The following is a 16,517-nucleotide window of genomic DNA, read 5'->3' as shown; positions in this document are numbered from 1 at the left end:
AAATTATAAATAAATCACTAAAAAATTATGATGTTCAGTAAGTGTTATTAAATTATTATATCAGTGCTGTCAAACGATTAATCGCGATTGATCGCATCCAAAATAAAAGTTTGTTTACATAATATATGTGTGTACAGTGTGTATATATATATATATATATATAAATATAAATACACACACACACACACACACATGCTTGTATATATTTAAGAAGAATTTGTGATAAATGTAAAAATGCTACATGTAAAAATTTGGGAAATGAATGATGATTACATATACAATATTAACTGACACAATAAAAATCAAATATCAGCCGAAAATGTATGAGGTCAGTGAAGGATTTTTAGATTTAATACTGCATCTCGTTATTTTCTGCTATCCACAATATGATATAACATGAGAAAGACCTGTGAAGTAATAGGTGAAAAACGGCTCATTCACACAAATGAAGGACGTATCCTTGCACAAGGACACAGATGTTTTAGAAAGAGTATCCTCTACTACACCAAGGTCACAGCTGTAATAGATGGCACTGGACTCAAGGGCCGGAACGGCCCCATTAAAAGCCGGCCCTTGGGAGGTCTGAAGTATCATATCCCTCTCAACTGTCACTGGCCTCATGTAGGGCGGATGTTATGCTGGGATTCCAGAGGTTCATGTTAACGCAGCTTGTTTTATGTTCGGTCACCATCTGGCAGACCTGTAAAAATGCACATGCAGTAGAATTATCGCTTTTCGGTGAGTGCACATGAGTGAAGTGTCTTATGATGGATCACTACCCACATTAATGGCCTGCCAGGACAGAAGAGGACCAAATACATGCATGGAATGATATATGAAATCTAAAAGTATAAAAGATGCATTGCAGATATCCAAGCAGAAACTTTGCTGCGTCTCTTGCAAACATGGACTTATCGAAAGAGATAGATAACTGAAAAGGGAGGGATAAACCGAAAGAGAGGGAGGGTTTGTGCACTGGTGGGTATTATACAAAACACCCACATCATGGCAGTCTGTAGAGACTCAACCTACAGTACAGAAGGAGGAAAGATCGAGAGAGGAGAGACCAGAGAGATAATGCTTCTAACGTCCTGTTCTCCATTTAAATATGATCAGGGCATTTATACAGAACATACACAGCAAAAACAAAAACACACTCGAGGGACCATGAAACATGGTGAGTCACTATTCATTTACATACATTTATTTTGCATATCGGACTTTTTGAAATTATGTTGTTTTCATTATTTCACTGTAAAACATTATTATATCTTGTTTTACAGTAAAAGTATATAAATATTCTTGAAAAACAAGATACAAACTGCAAGATTTTCAGAGAATATAAGTTTACTTTTCTAAACCTACTAGTATTTTTTGTCTGTTTTAAGCATAAATCTAACGGTAACACTTTAAAATAAGGTTTTATTTGTTAACATTAGTTAACATGAACAAACACATGAACTACTTGTTCTAATTTTACAACACTTCCAATTTACTAATTAGTTATTGCACTGTAAAATAACATGAATATGACAATTTTTACAGTGTAGGACACTATGTCCACTATGTGTGTAATAATATAATAATGAATGAATCTAGTGTTTTTATATATAATAATGAAACACATTATGTGTGTAATATACATATAATAACGAATTATTATTGCTGATCAAGTTAAATGTGAGCCAGTGGAACTTCCATGCATGAGGCAGCATGATCATATGAGTACAATACAGTAATAGGGAAATTATGACCAATCATAATATGATAAAATATTAAATGTTCTTTGCGAGGAACATGTACCTAAACCTGGATCAAACTATCTGAGCTCATGAGTAAATCATCTAGGAGACATAAACAATCATGCCACTGCTAGAACCAAAAGTGATCAGTGACCACAGAGACTAAAAATGAATTATGTCAGAAAAGCATTCTTACATAACAGATTTATTTTTGTCTCAGTTATGCCATTTTTATCTCCTTACACCATTGACTGTTCTTGTTAGGTAACACTTCCCATGAATACTGGTTTTATAATACAAACTTGTCTGTTAAAACGTCATGAGCCAATTGCCAATATAGTTTAACTTCGAAAAATGTTAATTAGAAGGTTAAAACTCTGTGATGATGATGAGGATGATGGTGATGATAACATGACATCAGTTTAAAAAGCATGCCTCATCCTGTTTCCCAGGTTTCAGAGAAACTGCAGACTGGGTAAAACCGTGTAAACAGAATAACAATGTGAACACAAGAGCTGTTACATGCCAAGGCAAGTTCAGATAATACACAAGTACTTGAAGACGTGTGGGAGCGCAGGATCTTTTTACTTCAAACCAGTTCATTTACTATGAGTCCTTGATCTCAGGAAAGGCAGGGAAACAGATACATAGAATTACTGTCCGCGGAAGAGTTTAACAGGACATCTGCACAGACAAGTTTTCAGATAGTGGGTGTGTGAATGCACAGTGTGAAGACATGGCTTATATTCATACACACAAGAAAAGAGGACAGAAATGTCAAAGTAGGTGGACTGTAGTGAAGTAGGGAGGACCTCCAGCACCCTAATATGAGTAAGTGTGATGTTAAATTACTATATTAGCTCATTTTATATCAGCTAATGTATAGCTGCACAATTAACTAAATGTATAACAATAAGAAGTTAAGTTGTACATTTTTCATACAGTAATATATGGATATCTGCAGGTCTTCAGTTCTCTCTGCAGCATGAATAAATTATAAACTAATGCTTTACTGAGCACCATTTATTCAGCTATTTGGGTCAGACATGATGCTGTATAGATAGGCTATCTTATGTTCACTTTTCTTTTAAAAAATGACTAACAATTCTGAAAGTAAACCTGACAGGTGCTTGTTATAGTAACAAATGCAAATAAGTCAAATAATAGATAAAGTCTTTGTTTAAGCAGACAGTTTGCTTCATACATTTAGCTGAAGCATTAACAGCAAGAGAAAGAGGGCAAGCTTTCAACTAAACCATGCATTTTAAACCATTTAAAAACTTGCATTATGTTCTTTCTAATGTCAATAGTAGGCTTAGGCTACGACCCATACCAATTACACTTTAAAATCAGTCAGAGCTATAGAAATAGAAGTAAATATAAAGATACTAGTGCTGTCAAATTGATTAAATCACATCCAAAATAAAAGTTTGTGTTTACATAATATATGCGTGTACGGTGTATAATTATGTACACTAATCAGACATAACATTATGACCACCTTCCTAACATTGTGTTGGTCCCCCTTTTGCTGCCAAAACAGCCCTGACCCATCGAGGCATGAACTCCACTAGACCTCTGAAGGTGTGCTCTGGCACCAAGATGTTAGCAGCAGGTCCTTTAAGTCTTGTAAGTGCGAGGTAGGGCCTCCATGGATCGGATTTGTTTGTTCAGCACATCCCAGCTCAATTGGATTGAGATCTGAGGAATTTCAGGCCAATTCAACACCTCAAACTCGTGCTCCTCAAACCATCTCTGAACCATTTTTGCTTTGTGGGCACGGGTCAGCATGGGCACCTAGACTGATCTGCGGCTATGCAGCCCCATATGCAACAAACTGCGATGCACTGTGCATTCTGACACCTTTATATCAGAACCAGCATTAACTTATTGGGCGATTTGAGCTACATTAGCTCGTCTGTTTGAACGGACCACACAGGCCAGCCTTCGGTCCCCCCGTTCATCAATGTGCCTTGGCCTCCCATGACAGGTTCACCACTGTTCCTACCTTGGACCATTTTTGATAGATACTGACCACTGCAGACCGGGAACACTCCACAAGAGCTGCAGTTTTGGAGATGCTCTGACCCAGTCGTCTAGCAATCACAATTTGGCCCTTGTCAAACTCGCTCAAATCCTTACGCTTGCCAATTTTTCCTGCTTCCAGGGTTTTTCCTACATTGAAAATTTTTTGGCGGCCGCCAAAACCAATTTTTGTCCCGCCAAAGCTTTATTTGATGAGTTATTGTGATTTATGATTGATATAGAATAGATGCTGCGCTTGTAACTGAGTGACCGAGAGAACGACCAGAGCTCCTCCCCCGCTCGCACGCTCTCGGTCTTCAAAATAAGCATTCTTAGCTTTCTAATATTTCACATTATGTTAATCAAAATCAAAAGGTCGGAAGACCGAATCCATGTTGCACGTGGCGCTATCAGACAATGTTTTCCTTTAACATTGACTGATTCTCTGACCAGCTGACATAAACCATACTTTCAATAAACAGGAAACAAATCCTGTCCGGTTATGATGTGTTTTCTGTGTGTTGACAAATCTTTCGCGATGTTCTAACAGACGGGATTCGCACACAAAGCGTCTGCTAATTTCCGATTCGCCATAATGACTCCTTTGAACCGAATCATTTTAACGACTGGTTAGAACAACTGATCCGTCCAACACTGAACTAACGAATCAGTTTAATCATTTACTCTGAACATCTGAAGAGAACACAAGTGTGCTTGCACAATTTAGCAAGAGTGGGTGTAAGAGTTAGTTTTAATTATCCAGTCTTTCAGCTTATTTATGTTCATAATGTGTAGTAAAATAAATAGCCTAAAAATCACTTAGTTTAGACTGGAGTGAGGTGAACCCAGAACAAAGTTGTTGTTAGCTAGCTGATAATTTTATGAAATTGTATATGGCAGAAAATGTGGCTATTTGTTCATTTTTTTAATGCTACTTTTTAATATTGATATGATTATATACCAAAACAATTATCAGTAAATAGTGTAAAAATGAGGAACAAAAACAAACATCAAGGTATCCCACATGAAAAAATACTATAGTATATTATAGTAAAATTACTATAGTGTTTTTGAACCATACTATAGTAAAGATACTACAGTAAATTTTAGTATATTGTAGTATATTATAGTATTTACTACACTTTGTTAATTTACTGTAGTATATTTAATATAGTACGGTTCAAAAACACTATAGTATTTACTAGAGTAATTTTACTATAATATACTATAGTATTTTTTCATGTGGGATCAAAATAAGATAAGCAAAAGTTACAAACTTTCTTTGAATTTATTTAAAATGTATCAGTATTGCGCTTGCAGATCACGTGGGTAGGGTACTTTTTTAGCGTGCGTGCGTGCGTGCGTGTGTGTGTATGGATGACCATGTCTGTCAGCCACCACCGAAGACCATTTTTGACCCAGGAAAAACCCTGGCTTCTAACACATCAACTTTGAGGACAAAATGTTCACTTGCTTCCCAATATATCCCACCCACTAACAGGTGCCGTGATGAAGAGATAATCAGTTATTCACTTCACCTTCATAATGGTCATAATGTTATGCCTGGTCGGTGTATAGGCCTATATAAATACACACACATGCATGTATATATTTTTGGTTATATTTATACATAAAATATTTATATATATAATATAAATTATTTAAATATATTCAGTATGTCATGTCACAAAGACGAATAAAGTTCCAACACATGGTTTAAAGGTGCACTATGTAACTTTTCCATCCGCTAGAGGTCGCCTATTCAAAACAAAGGCGTAGTTTGATGACGCCAAGTTTGAGCGCAGAATCTTAGAACATGTGGTCTTCACCTCACAGCTGATGGAAAATAATCGGGATAGGATTCGGGCAGAAATCCTGTTCATGGATGCGATTATTAACTATACTGTACTGTATGAAGCAGAGCAGGACCGAGTGTTGTGGAGCTGAGCAAGGCCGCTGGAGTGATTGTTAAAAAAGATGAAAGCAACACACGCCTCTCGACACTTGTTGCACACTGCAGTAAAAGTAAAGCGTTTCTGCAAAATAAAACCGGAAACTGAGGGTAACGCAGATATGGAGCAATTGACAGGCGACTCCCTCACACGTCCCGGTCCCTTGGTTAAAATAGTAATTTTCTCACAATTTACAAATAGTTGGAAACATTTGGGACATTGTAAGTACTCAACTGAACAAAATATAGAACACTGGCCTAGTGGTTTTTGGATATTTTACTGCATTTTTTTTTTACATATTGCAGCTTTAATAGAATAATCCAAACAGGTACAAATCTAAATAGGCGGCAGGGTACACACACATAACTTGAAATGAGACCGGACAACTGGGAACTACAACAGAGGGACATAAATACAGATGGCGATGGGGTGAACAAAGCTGAAAGAAATGAACTAATAATAACGGTAACCTAGATGATAGACGAGTGGGACAAATGAAAATAAACTGAAAGTCCACGAAAACCGAAACTAACATGCAAATATTTCTTAAATATATACATGAATGAGTGTGTATTTACATAATAATTATACACAGTACACACATATATATTATGTAAACACAAACTTTTATTTTGGACGCGATTAATCGCGATTAATCGATTTGACAGCACTAAAACATGCATATTAGGGGTGTAACAATATATCGCGTCACAATATATCACAATGCAAAAATGCAATAATATGTATCGTGGATATTGACAATCTTCACCTAAAATAAAAAGCACTGTGTGAGAAACAAATTCAAGTTTACAGAGTATTAGTGTCTGTACTACATATAATAATGCAATGGGGGAATATTTGGTATTCTGATAATGTCAAATGTCTTTTGTTACCAGTAAAAAGTGGTAAATTAATACCACTAAAATAAAATAATACCAGTAAATTATTTTAAATATATCCATTTATCTAATCTAATTTATCTAATAGTGCAAGCATATTCGTCTACAATAATTCTGTATTTTCAGCTTCAATCCAAGAAGTCCAAATGTATTCATTTCCACCCCAATGTAAAAACAAATTTAGCATTTTAATCATCAGTAAATGTTTTTGTTAACCTTTTACCATATGTCTTCGAACTCACGGTATTATATTACTGTGATACTCCGTATCGATATGTATCGATTGGTGATATAAGGGTATCACCCCATAGTCATATTCATGAAGATATATTTTAAACTCCTTGTAATTCGATAGCATTAGCACGCAAATATTTCTGCCAGTCATCGCTCGTGTGATTGTCAGTATCTGCTTTTCACCGACAGACCGAAGCCGCCTTGTGCATAATGCACCATTGCTTTCAGATAATAAAGAAAAATACAGCAATTTTATGGTGTTATGATAGGTTGGGGCAGTCTTCCTCAAAGTTTCACAAACAGCCTGTCTCAGAGCGCTTTTAATCAATCGACAAATAATTGGATGCACCTAAAGTCCAATTGGTTGGGCAAAACAGATTTTTGGGTGAGCTCAACTCATACCTAGATTTGACCCAGAGCACGACGGTGTGTCACGGTCAATAAGCCTCTTCAAATATCATATAATTTGATCTTATGACGAGGCTAATTCAGGTTTTAAAATATCATGTGGTGCGACTCCACAAAAACGTGACATTTATAAATGAATAATTCATGCTAATTATGACCCATCAGGCAGTGCTAAACTGGTCCTATTTGGCCTTCCCCTTGGGTTTTCATGTTTTTATGGGGACATTCCATAGACATAAATGATTTATATAGTACAAACTCTATATTTCATCCCCTAACCCTAAACCTACCCATCACAGAAAACGTTCAGCATTTTTACGTCTCCAAAAAACATCACTTTGTATGATTTACCAGCCGTTTTCCTCATGGGGACCAAAAAATGTCCCCACAAAGACAAGGATTTCGGATATTGCCATCTTGGTGAGGACAATTTGTCCCCATAACGTAGGGTACATCTGAACCACACACACAAGACAAGCGCCAAAGCGGTGTGAAACATGAGACTGTATCCTAACCGTATAAACGACACTGTCTGTTTCCTTGTTTTTTACTCTCTTTGCATGTGGGAGGAACAGTTGGTGTACGACTTCACCCTGAATAGACAAGTTTATCATCAGGTTTTAACAGAGTCAGTTATTTTCCAGTTTGCTCAAAGTCCAAGATGTTTCCCTCCCCTATCCTCATGCCAGACATATTCAGCAAAAAAGATCTTTTAAACACCTGTTTCCCTCCAAAAAGGTCAATAACTCAATATGGTAGGCAACCCTTCCTAGTTAAACTGTTTTCGACAATCTTGTGTGTACTAGACAGACGGTTAGAGGACATAATGATCTCATGAATGATTTTGTTCCAGTTTGGCACCTCAGAGTGTTCAAAACATTCAGAGGTATCAGAGATGGCCTTTCGTATGTATACAGTTAATCCTTTGAAGAGAGAGACATGTTCTTTCCTGCCTCCAGAAATTACTCATGCGTGCTTATGAAATCTTGTGTGGGTGAGAGATGCAGTCGGGGTGTGGAGCACTGGCACTGAACAAGGTGTCATGCAGAGACATACTTTTAAGAGAAGAAATTAAAAGGTGTTTTGGGATCTAAACACTCATCGGTTTCAACACTGACACCCGTTTTGGTACCAGCAGCTTTACAAATGTATTTCTTTAGGAAAACAATCTACTATATACCTTGATATATTTTTGCTCAAAACAAGCATTTTAAACATTGGTCTAAAAAAACAAAACACATTTTGCAACGTCTACTTTTAGAGTTGTAAATCATAATAAGGACAACAGGAAACTATAAAGCCCAAAGTGCACTTTACTTTTAATGCATACGTGAGGGTAAGCGTACAGTGATTTTCGTCATCAGAAGAGTACGCACCGCCAGATTTTTGTAACCATGCGTACTTCGTATGCCCAGGTCGCACCAAGGTTATTTTCGTGAAAACTGAAACTAAGACTAAAACTATTGGTCAAAAAAAACATTTTCGTAAACTGAAATAAAATTAAAAAATCATAATAAATGAAAAACTAAAACTAAACAAAACTAACAACTCTTACAGAAAAACTAACTGAAATAAAATAATAATTAGCAAAAATAAATATTCGTTTTCGTAATTAATAAGCTCTCTTTACTGTGGCGGAAAATCTGATCTGTGGCGGTTGAGGGAGTGTCTGTATATGGCGCTATTGCGCGTGAAGTGAGTTGAGGAGGTTAACCGCTGTCCTGTGACGCGACGCGTGCACGCGTCCACGAAAAAAAGAACAGCTTGTGCGCACGTTTCGGTGTGTGTGACAGACAGCAGACTGCAATGAGTTGTTTTTTTGCAAGTTATTGCGTTTAATAACTCTTTTTGACGTCAAGCAAGTCACATAAGTAACAGTCGCGTGCCCAGTCTTCTCTGCTATATGCGTCAACCTAAAAAGTACACTTTTCACAATGTTGAAGTAGCCTATTAAAATCATTCAGCTACTGCGTACCCTTGCGATATGCAAATTGCAACATGTATATTTGCGATATTTCGATAATTTCGATATATTGCGCAGCCCTACCGCCTATGTTGTACGTTGTCTGCTCGCGAACATCTTGACCAGCCCTTTAAACGCGGGATTAGCAAAACACTTGCTCTTGAAAGATGGGTCAGTACTCAGTTTATTTGGACCAGCTTGCTCCTCAGAATCACAACCTGCAAGTATGAATTATTATTGATGTATAGATTTTCTACCAGGTGTTCAAAATACGTAGTTTTGTGTTTTATATTGTGTACGTTTCCGGCTAACTCATGTTATTACTGTCTTTAATGTGTGTACAATCGCTGAGCTTTAGGAAACCACCGGAGCTGAAGTTCAGTTATGGTAATGGCCATTTAGCTTACGACAAGCGGTAGACCAATAGTAGCACACTGGGCCGTCTGGCCAATCAGAGCAGAGTAGCTTGTGGAAAGGAGGATTTAGAGAGACTGATTCATTCGTTGAGTCGTTTGAGAAAAGTATTTGAAAAATGTGGTGATGTGCAATGTATGAAAGTGTTTTTGACCTTTGATGCATGTAAACCTGTTGTAGGAGAGCTCCAAAACTAAATTAGAAAGCTTTAAAATAGCATAATGGGGCACTTTAAACCAGCTTTATTACTTAACACAACCCAGTAACTAACGTAGTTGGACAATACAGTTTTGCACATCTAAGTAGATCTTCTCAGAAACATCAGTGATCATGGGGTCTAAGATCAGCTGCCTATTTTGCTGTGTTACCATGGGTTCACAAGGGTCAATCTTAAAAAAGAAATGGAAATATGGTATTGTGCTGTCTCTAGCTGTCAGGGCTAGTTCAGAGAGGAGAGCATATCTGTAAATATTTCATGAAAATGACATGGAGCATATATTTCCCAGATACACTGGGCTCTAAAACTACTTTTGGACAGATTCCAGAGGCTTCTAAGCTTTCAGGGAATCGTTGATGGTACCAGGAGCCAGACAACAGAGATCAATCAGAGACAAGAGTCGAGATTCTTGATGACATCCGATCACTTTGCCGAAGAGAAGTAGAGCCTAGAAAGCAGAAATATGATAATAGTCTTTTCATTCATTAAATCAAATAAAAAAAAATTTTTTCCTTATTCTTATTAGACATAGGAGTATATAGCTTTAATTATCTGTTAATTATCACATTTGTTGATTAAATTATTTGATGATGCTAATTAGCTCTTTTTGATAGAATAAATCTAGGGGACTGGTTACAATGGCTCTGTTCGCTCCTTCTGGTAGATATAACTATATAAAATATTACTCATTGCTAGTTCTAATCTTTTGCAATAGTTTTAGTTAACAATAACCTTATGATTCATCCTTACAACGGTTTCAATTTCAGTGCTGCTGTTGGCAACAATTTAGGGTTGTTTAGTTAACCGAGCTCGCTTTCACTCTATCCAACCTACACACCCTTCATTTAACTCCAAATTCAACTCCCCCTCCATCATTCTATCCTCTCTATTTTTTCCTGCATTTCATTCAGTCTCCTACACACCTTTATCCAAAACAGCAGAGGTTAAAGGGCATTGGAAGAGGAGGCCACTCCCACCATCATCCTTTTCCTTTATTTCACACCACATGTGGTGAGAATGAGGGTCAAATTAATCTGGCACCTGTTTTGTACTTATTGTGTAGCATTATTAGTGCAGTGGTGGTTATTATAAGAATCACAGATCTGAGTAAAAGGAAGACATGGATGAATCAAGACATGGCCATTAACGAAAACGGAATAAAAATAAAAATGTAAAAATAAAATAACAATGATAATGATACACATCATTTAGTAACCTAGCATGACATTTAGTCGCATATGCAAGTTATTTACTTGCAATGAAGAGGGTTGCATTGAGTGAGTTATTTGATGATTTTACAATATCTTTAAAATGTATTTTCATTTAGTGACATATTTTAAGATGTCAGTGCAAGTTGCTTTCAGTTAAAACAGCTCAATCATGCAAGCATGTTTGTGCTGTTTTAACTGAAAGCAACTTGCACTGACATATCTTAAAATATGTTAGTGGCATTGTTTTGTCTCAAGATGCACACCAGTAAATGTGTTTTTTTTGTTTTGTTTTTTTTTAATACACGTTTACAAAAAGGTACTTAAATATCCTAATTTAAGGTCTAGTCCTGGCTTAATCTAACCCCTAATCTGTGAAACCAGGCCACTAAATCATGATTAACATACCAAGTCATAATAAGAGAAAATTATAACTTTCTATGCGAAAATTATAATTTTTCTGTCATAATTTCAACTTTTTTTGACTTCGTATGTCATAATTATGACTATGGGCCCTATCATACACCCGGCGCAATGCGGTGCCAGACGCGACGCAAATGTTTTTTTGCTAGTTTCAGCCCGACGTAGTTATCATTTTCACGTCCTGCGCCATGTTGTTTAAAAGTTGTTCAAATGCATTTGTGCCCATTTGTGTGCCCACGAGTGTGCTGGTCTGAAAATGAGGTGTGTTCAGGCACATTGTTGGCACATTGCTATTTTGAGGCAACTGAAATAGACTGTCGCATTGACCAACAAAAACCTGGTCTAAAGTCAATGGCACAATATATATTTTTTTATTTAAAGAGCGTTTAAGTAATATGCGCCTATAGGTGGGTCCACAACGCACGTACACTTTGCTAATTACACACATTTTTAAATGTGAAAAATGTAAGGGTTAAAATGTAAAAGATTATTATTGCGTACATAAAGATAAAAATGCCTACATGTCATAATGGATAGTCATTGCATGTATCAGAATTAGCCTACCTATTTGCAGTAATGACAAGCAAGCAGGCGTCATTGGACGAGCAGATCCGTTTCTTTGCTAGAGAAGCGGTCAGTTCCGAATCCGCCATGGTGCAAGCGCAACTGAATAGGAGATGAGACTCTGATTGGTTTAGTGCACATTACACCCAAGTGGCAACCTCCCCCAGTTTGTCTTGAAGCCAATACGGAAGTGAATTAAACTGCAATTCATCGACTGGCCGCTAGGGACAGGCTCCAAAAGGGAGCAGAATGTCATTGAGCCCCATGTTAAAATACCCAACTTTACAGCAGATTTTTTTTTTTTTTTTTACAGCCTGGTACAAATTATGGCTTTGGTCTATGGATAATTTTGCCCTTCATGACAACTGTGAGGGGGGTGAATTTTTTTTTATAAATCATTCCTTTACATTATATAAAGCCTTAAAATTCTGCATAATTAAGGGCGTGGCCATTTTGAGTGACAGGTGGATAGCCGTTTGTCTGCTGTCTGTTAGTCATCACGTCACCTCAGCTCCAGCCACGTCCCACCTCTTTGCCCCATTTTTATTTATCCGGGAATGACGTGCGGTGACACGCTGCCAAGATGGCAACGGCCGACTTTACGCTTCAAAAACTCTCTTCAGAATCCTATGGGTGACATCAAGGACACTACGTCCATGTTTTTTTACAGTCTATGGTTACACCAAAAAACACCCATGACTCTTTAAGAGAATAGGGACAACCCTTTTAGAACATTTTTCCCGTCGTTAAAGTAGCAAAAGTGGATTTGTACACGCCATTAGTACACGTGAGCCGTGTGCTTTAGACCATGCACTTAGATCATTAAAATAGGGCCCTTAGTGTCATAATTTCAATTTCTCATCTCATAAATAAAAACTACTTTTAATCTCATTTTTATGATTTAAGTTAGTACATACTCTATATGTCATAATTATGATTTACCAAAGCATGCTTTTTATTTATTTATTTGTTTGTTATGTAGTGGAAATAGTCTTTCATAGTAATTGGACAATAATATCAGACTCCAAGTTTGGTTTAAAAAGTTATTAGAATTAGGAGAAAGAGTAAGAGCTGTTTCGCATACACAATGGCAGTGATTTATTTATCCTCTGCACAATTATACATGAAATCTAACTTTCAAAGGAAGGCGTATCACTTAAGCACTAAGTGGTCGACGTGCATAAGAGAGTGGTCAGAAAGTGCTGTGAGGGTGTTGGAGAGGACTCAGACTGATGCAGGAGGAGGAGATGTCCTTCCTTTTGAATTATTCACTCCATTGCTGTAATGCATCTGCCTTCATGTCAAGAGTTCTTATTTCAAGAGTGCATTTACTCTCAACTGCTCCAGATGTGGCTGAGAGCTTGATTTTGAAAAATGTGACCGACGGGATGCGCATGTGTGTGTGCTACTCTCAGCCAAATTTAAGAATTAATATAAATATCCTGCTAAAATGTTTCTCTCGCTGTAACCTACTTTATTTATAACTCAATTACTTCTCTCAGGACTCAGATCTCAGATCATCCAGCAAGAGATAAGTGCACTGCTGGGGTGTATATTAAAGAAGGCAATGCCCGGAATTTAAAACCATCAATAATGCCCTAAAAAATCCTTTATTTATAGTTGCCATGGAGACTTATAATTGCGTGTTGAATACATAATGCATTTTGGTATGAAAGTGTCCACTTCCACGTTCCAACAGACTTTCTGTACTGTAAATAAGGTCAGTTTTGCATTGCAAAATTATTGTCAAGTTCCACATAAGTTCCACATCCTCGGTTAGACAAGTGTGAGCATGATTTTCAGAGAAATATGCTCATAGCATGGTCAAAATGGACTGGAATTAATTGTGACATTGCAAAGTCTAATCTACAATTTTTCTTTAAAGAACAAGTGAACTAATATAAACAAACAATTACTTACAGCGTTTATGTAAAAATGAATATTAACCAGATATTAACCGCCTAAAGTAGGAGTATGAAAAGCAAGTATGAAAAGCACCTAAATCACTAATTGGAACTTATTGTAAAGTTTTACAGAAAAAGTGCAAGACAGTGACTTCACAAAACATAAGTCTAGCGAAAACAGAAAAGACATTTGATTACGAATACAATAACATTATGATTTTGACCATTAAACGGATAGTTTACCCAAAAATCAATTGGGACCTTTACTCATCCTCACGCCTTTCCAAACCTGTATGACTTTCACAAAAGATGATATTTTGAAGAATCTTGATAACCAAACAGTTTTGGTAACCGCTGATAAAAGGTATCAAAATATCGTCTCTTATATTTTGCTAAAGGAAGTCAGTCATACAGGTTTGGAATGACAGAATTTTCATTTTTGGATGAATTATCCTTTTAAGACTGACTGTATCAGAAATTTTTGAGTCCTGGAGTATGACATTTCCTATCCTATTGCCTTTTATACTAATTAAACACAAATTGTTAGCTAATGAGAGAAAATTAACAGGGGCATTAACGTTGTTCGATGTGTAAAAGCTTGGGACACTATGATGGGCTTAGCTCCAGATGGTCATTGTGCTAGGAATGATAAGATCACATCTGCTGGTGGACAGAGAGAGAGAGAGAAAGCGAAAGAGATCACTAACAAGACTTTTCCCCACAGACCCTTAGCAGCTGAACACAATATACCACCAATTAAGTCTCCCTGACTAGATGATGAATGGATCCACGAGAAAGCATTATACATCAAACATCTTTAAAAACATGTGTGGTGACATTCGTTTATTACATACATAAATGAAATGGAGAATTTGTATGCATTTCAGCTCAAAATCTGCTCATTAACCATCTGCAAATATTAACCAGAGCCTCATTCAACATGTAACCAATACAATTCTAAATTGTGTAATGAACCGAATGAATACATAGTGAAATTAAGTTACTATCAGTTCAGCTAATTAGCACATGTGCTCATACAGAGCGCTGGGAGGAAGCAGCATTGTTGTGATTGAGAAACATTATTCCCATGGGACACTGCATGCACTCCAATATAGACACTATATTCGCAGCAGCTATACATGCACAACTTTATAGACAGGTCTGATCAGTCTTTAAGTGCTATAACTTTTCACTCATTTCTGGGAATCACCTGTCAAATTAGCGTTATTTCACAGAGTATATTAATGACAAATATGTTCCAGAGCTTTTCAAGAATTCATTAAAAAAAGTTTACATTAAGTGTCTTTAACTTCTATGTTCTTGTACTTCTATGTTCTATGTACTAAGACTTAAATTTCTCATTTGATGCAATGCACTGATTGTGTACATACATGTTTTTACATTGTACTTATATATTAAAGGTGCAGTGTGTACATTTTAGCGGCATGTAGTGGTGAGGTTGCGAATTGCAACCGCCCACCGCTCACCCCTCCCTTTAGAAGCACAGAGAAGCTACAGTGGCCGACGCAGGACAAAGATGTCGTTGTCTGAGACAGCAGAGAGTAGCTAGCACTCTGTAGAGCAGTTTGTCCGTTTAGGGCTACTGTAGAAACATGGCGGCACAAAATGGCGATTTCACTGTAAGGGGACCCGCAGTGTATGTAGATAGAAATGGCTCATTCTAAGGTACTAAAAACATACCGGTTCATTATGTAAGGTCTTTATACACCACTGAAAACATAGTTATGTATATTAAATTGCATTTCTGTCAATAGATCCTCGTAAATGCTACACACTGCAACTTTATTACAATACTATTAAATACAATATTTACATATTATATGCAATTAATTTCTGTAATTAAATCTGTTACACTCAGGTTACACTATTAACCTGCCACTATCCTTACACATATCCCACCTCAATAGCAGCAACACTTTTTTTTAAATACAATATGACATTTTTTTGACGTACATACTGTATGTAACCAAGGGCCATCGTATCTAAAGTGACCAAAAAAACGTGACATAATGGATTGTTTATAGTAGAGATGCATTGATTGCAAGTTTCTTGGCAGGTTCCGATTTCTATCTGAATAAGTTACAAAACTTATTCAGTCAAGAGCAGAGAGTGATTTTCTTTGTCTTTTGTTCTTTGATTAACATGACAGACAGAAGCAGGAATATTGGGCTACTGTCACTTTAAGAGTTTATGCATGGATCCAATTTACTGTTAAGCAACATGTGTTATCTTTCTCAACTATTTACTAGGGCTGTGCAATATGGACAGAATAATCATATTGCGATTATTGCTTTTTCAAACATGCGAGTGTACAAGTGCACAACAACACATTTCACAATTAAATAACAGTATTAACAAATTGATAAACAAAACTGTAATAAACTGTCTTTAAAATAGACAACATAAAATAAATTAAAGGTTAACTAACCTAAATTCCAGTCATAATCAATAAACTTCAAAACCGTTAAATTTATATGCGTCTCCATCATTCTGCTGGACCACATATCTGTGGGTCGTGGTGTTGTAAATGTGTTTTTATTCAC

The 16,517-nt window shown here is 36.6% G+C and overlaps 1 protein-coding gene across 7 annotated transcripts in view; it reads left to right on the top strand.

The window, feature by feature from the left end:
• Positions 1-730: 730 nt before the first annotated feature.
• Positions 731-16,517, top strand: part of lzts1 (leucine zipper, putative tumor suppressor 1) — a 31,135-nt gene continuing 15,348 nt past the window's right edge. The window contains exons 1-2 of one of the 7 annotated variants that reach the window (XM_079827018.1): positions 1,021-1,177; positions 2,195-2,272. Coding sequence is in view for 1 of the 7 variants with exons in the window: in XM_079827020.1 (XP_079683146.1) it covers positions 1,175-1,177 (3 nt within the window). In the remaining 6 variants the exon portion in view is untranslated. Of the gene's footprint in view, positions 1,178-2,194; positions 2,574-16,517 lie in introns of those variants that run through there. The other 6 variants (XM_079827016.1, XM_079827013.1, XM_079827017.1 and 3 more) reach the window with 6 other exon arrangements.

The sequence above is a fragment of the Gobio gobio genome (assembly GCF_949357685.1).
Source record: "Gobio gobio genome assembly, chromosome: 10".
Taxonomy (NCBI): domain Eukaryota; kingdom Metazoa; phylum Chordata; class Actinopteri; order Cypriniformes; family Gobionidae; genus Gobio; species Gobio gobio.
This window is presented reverse-complemented; position numbering and strand designations above follow the sequence as displayed.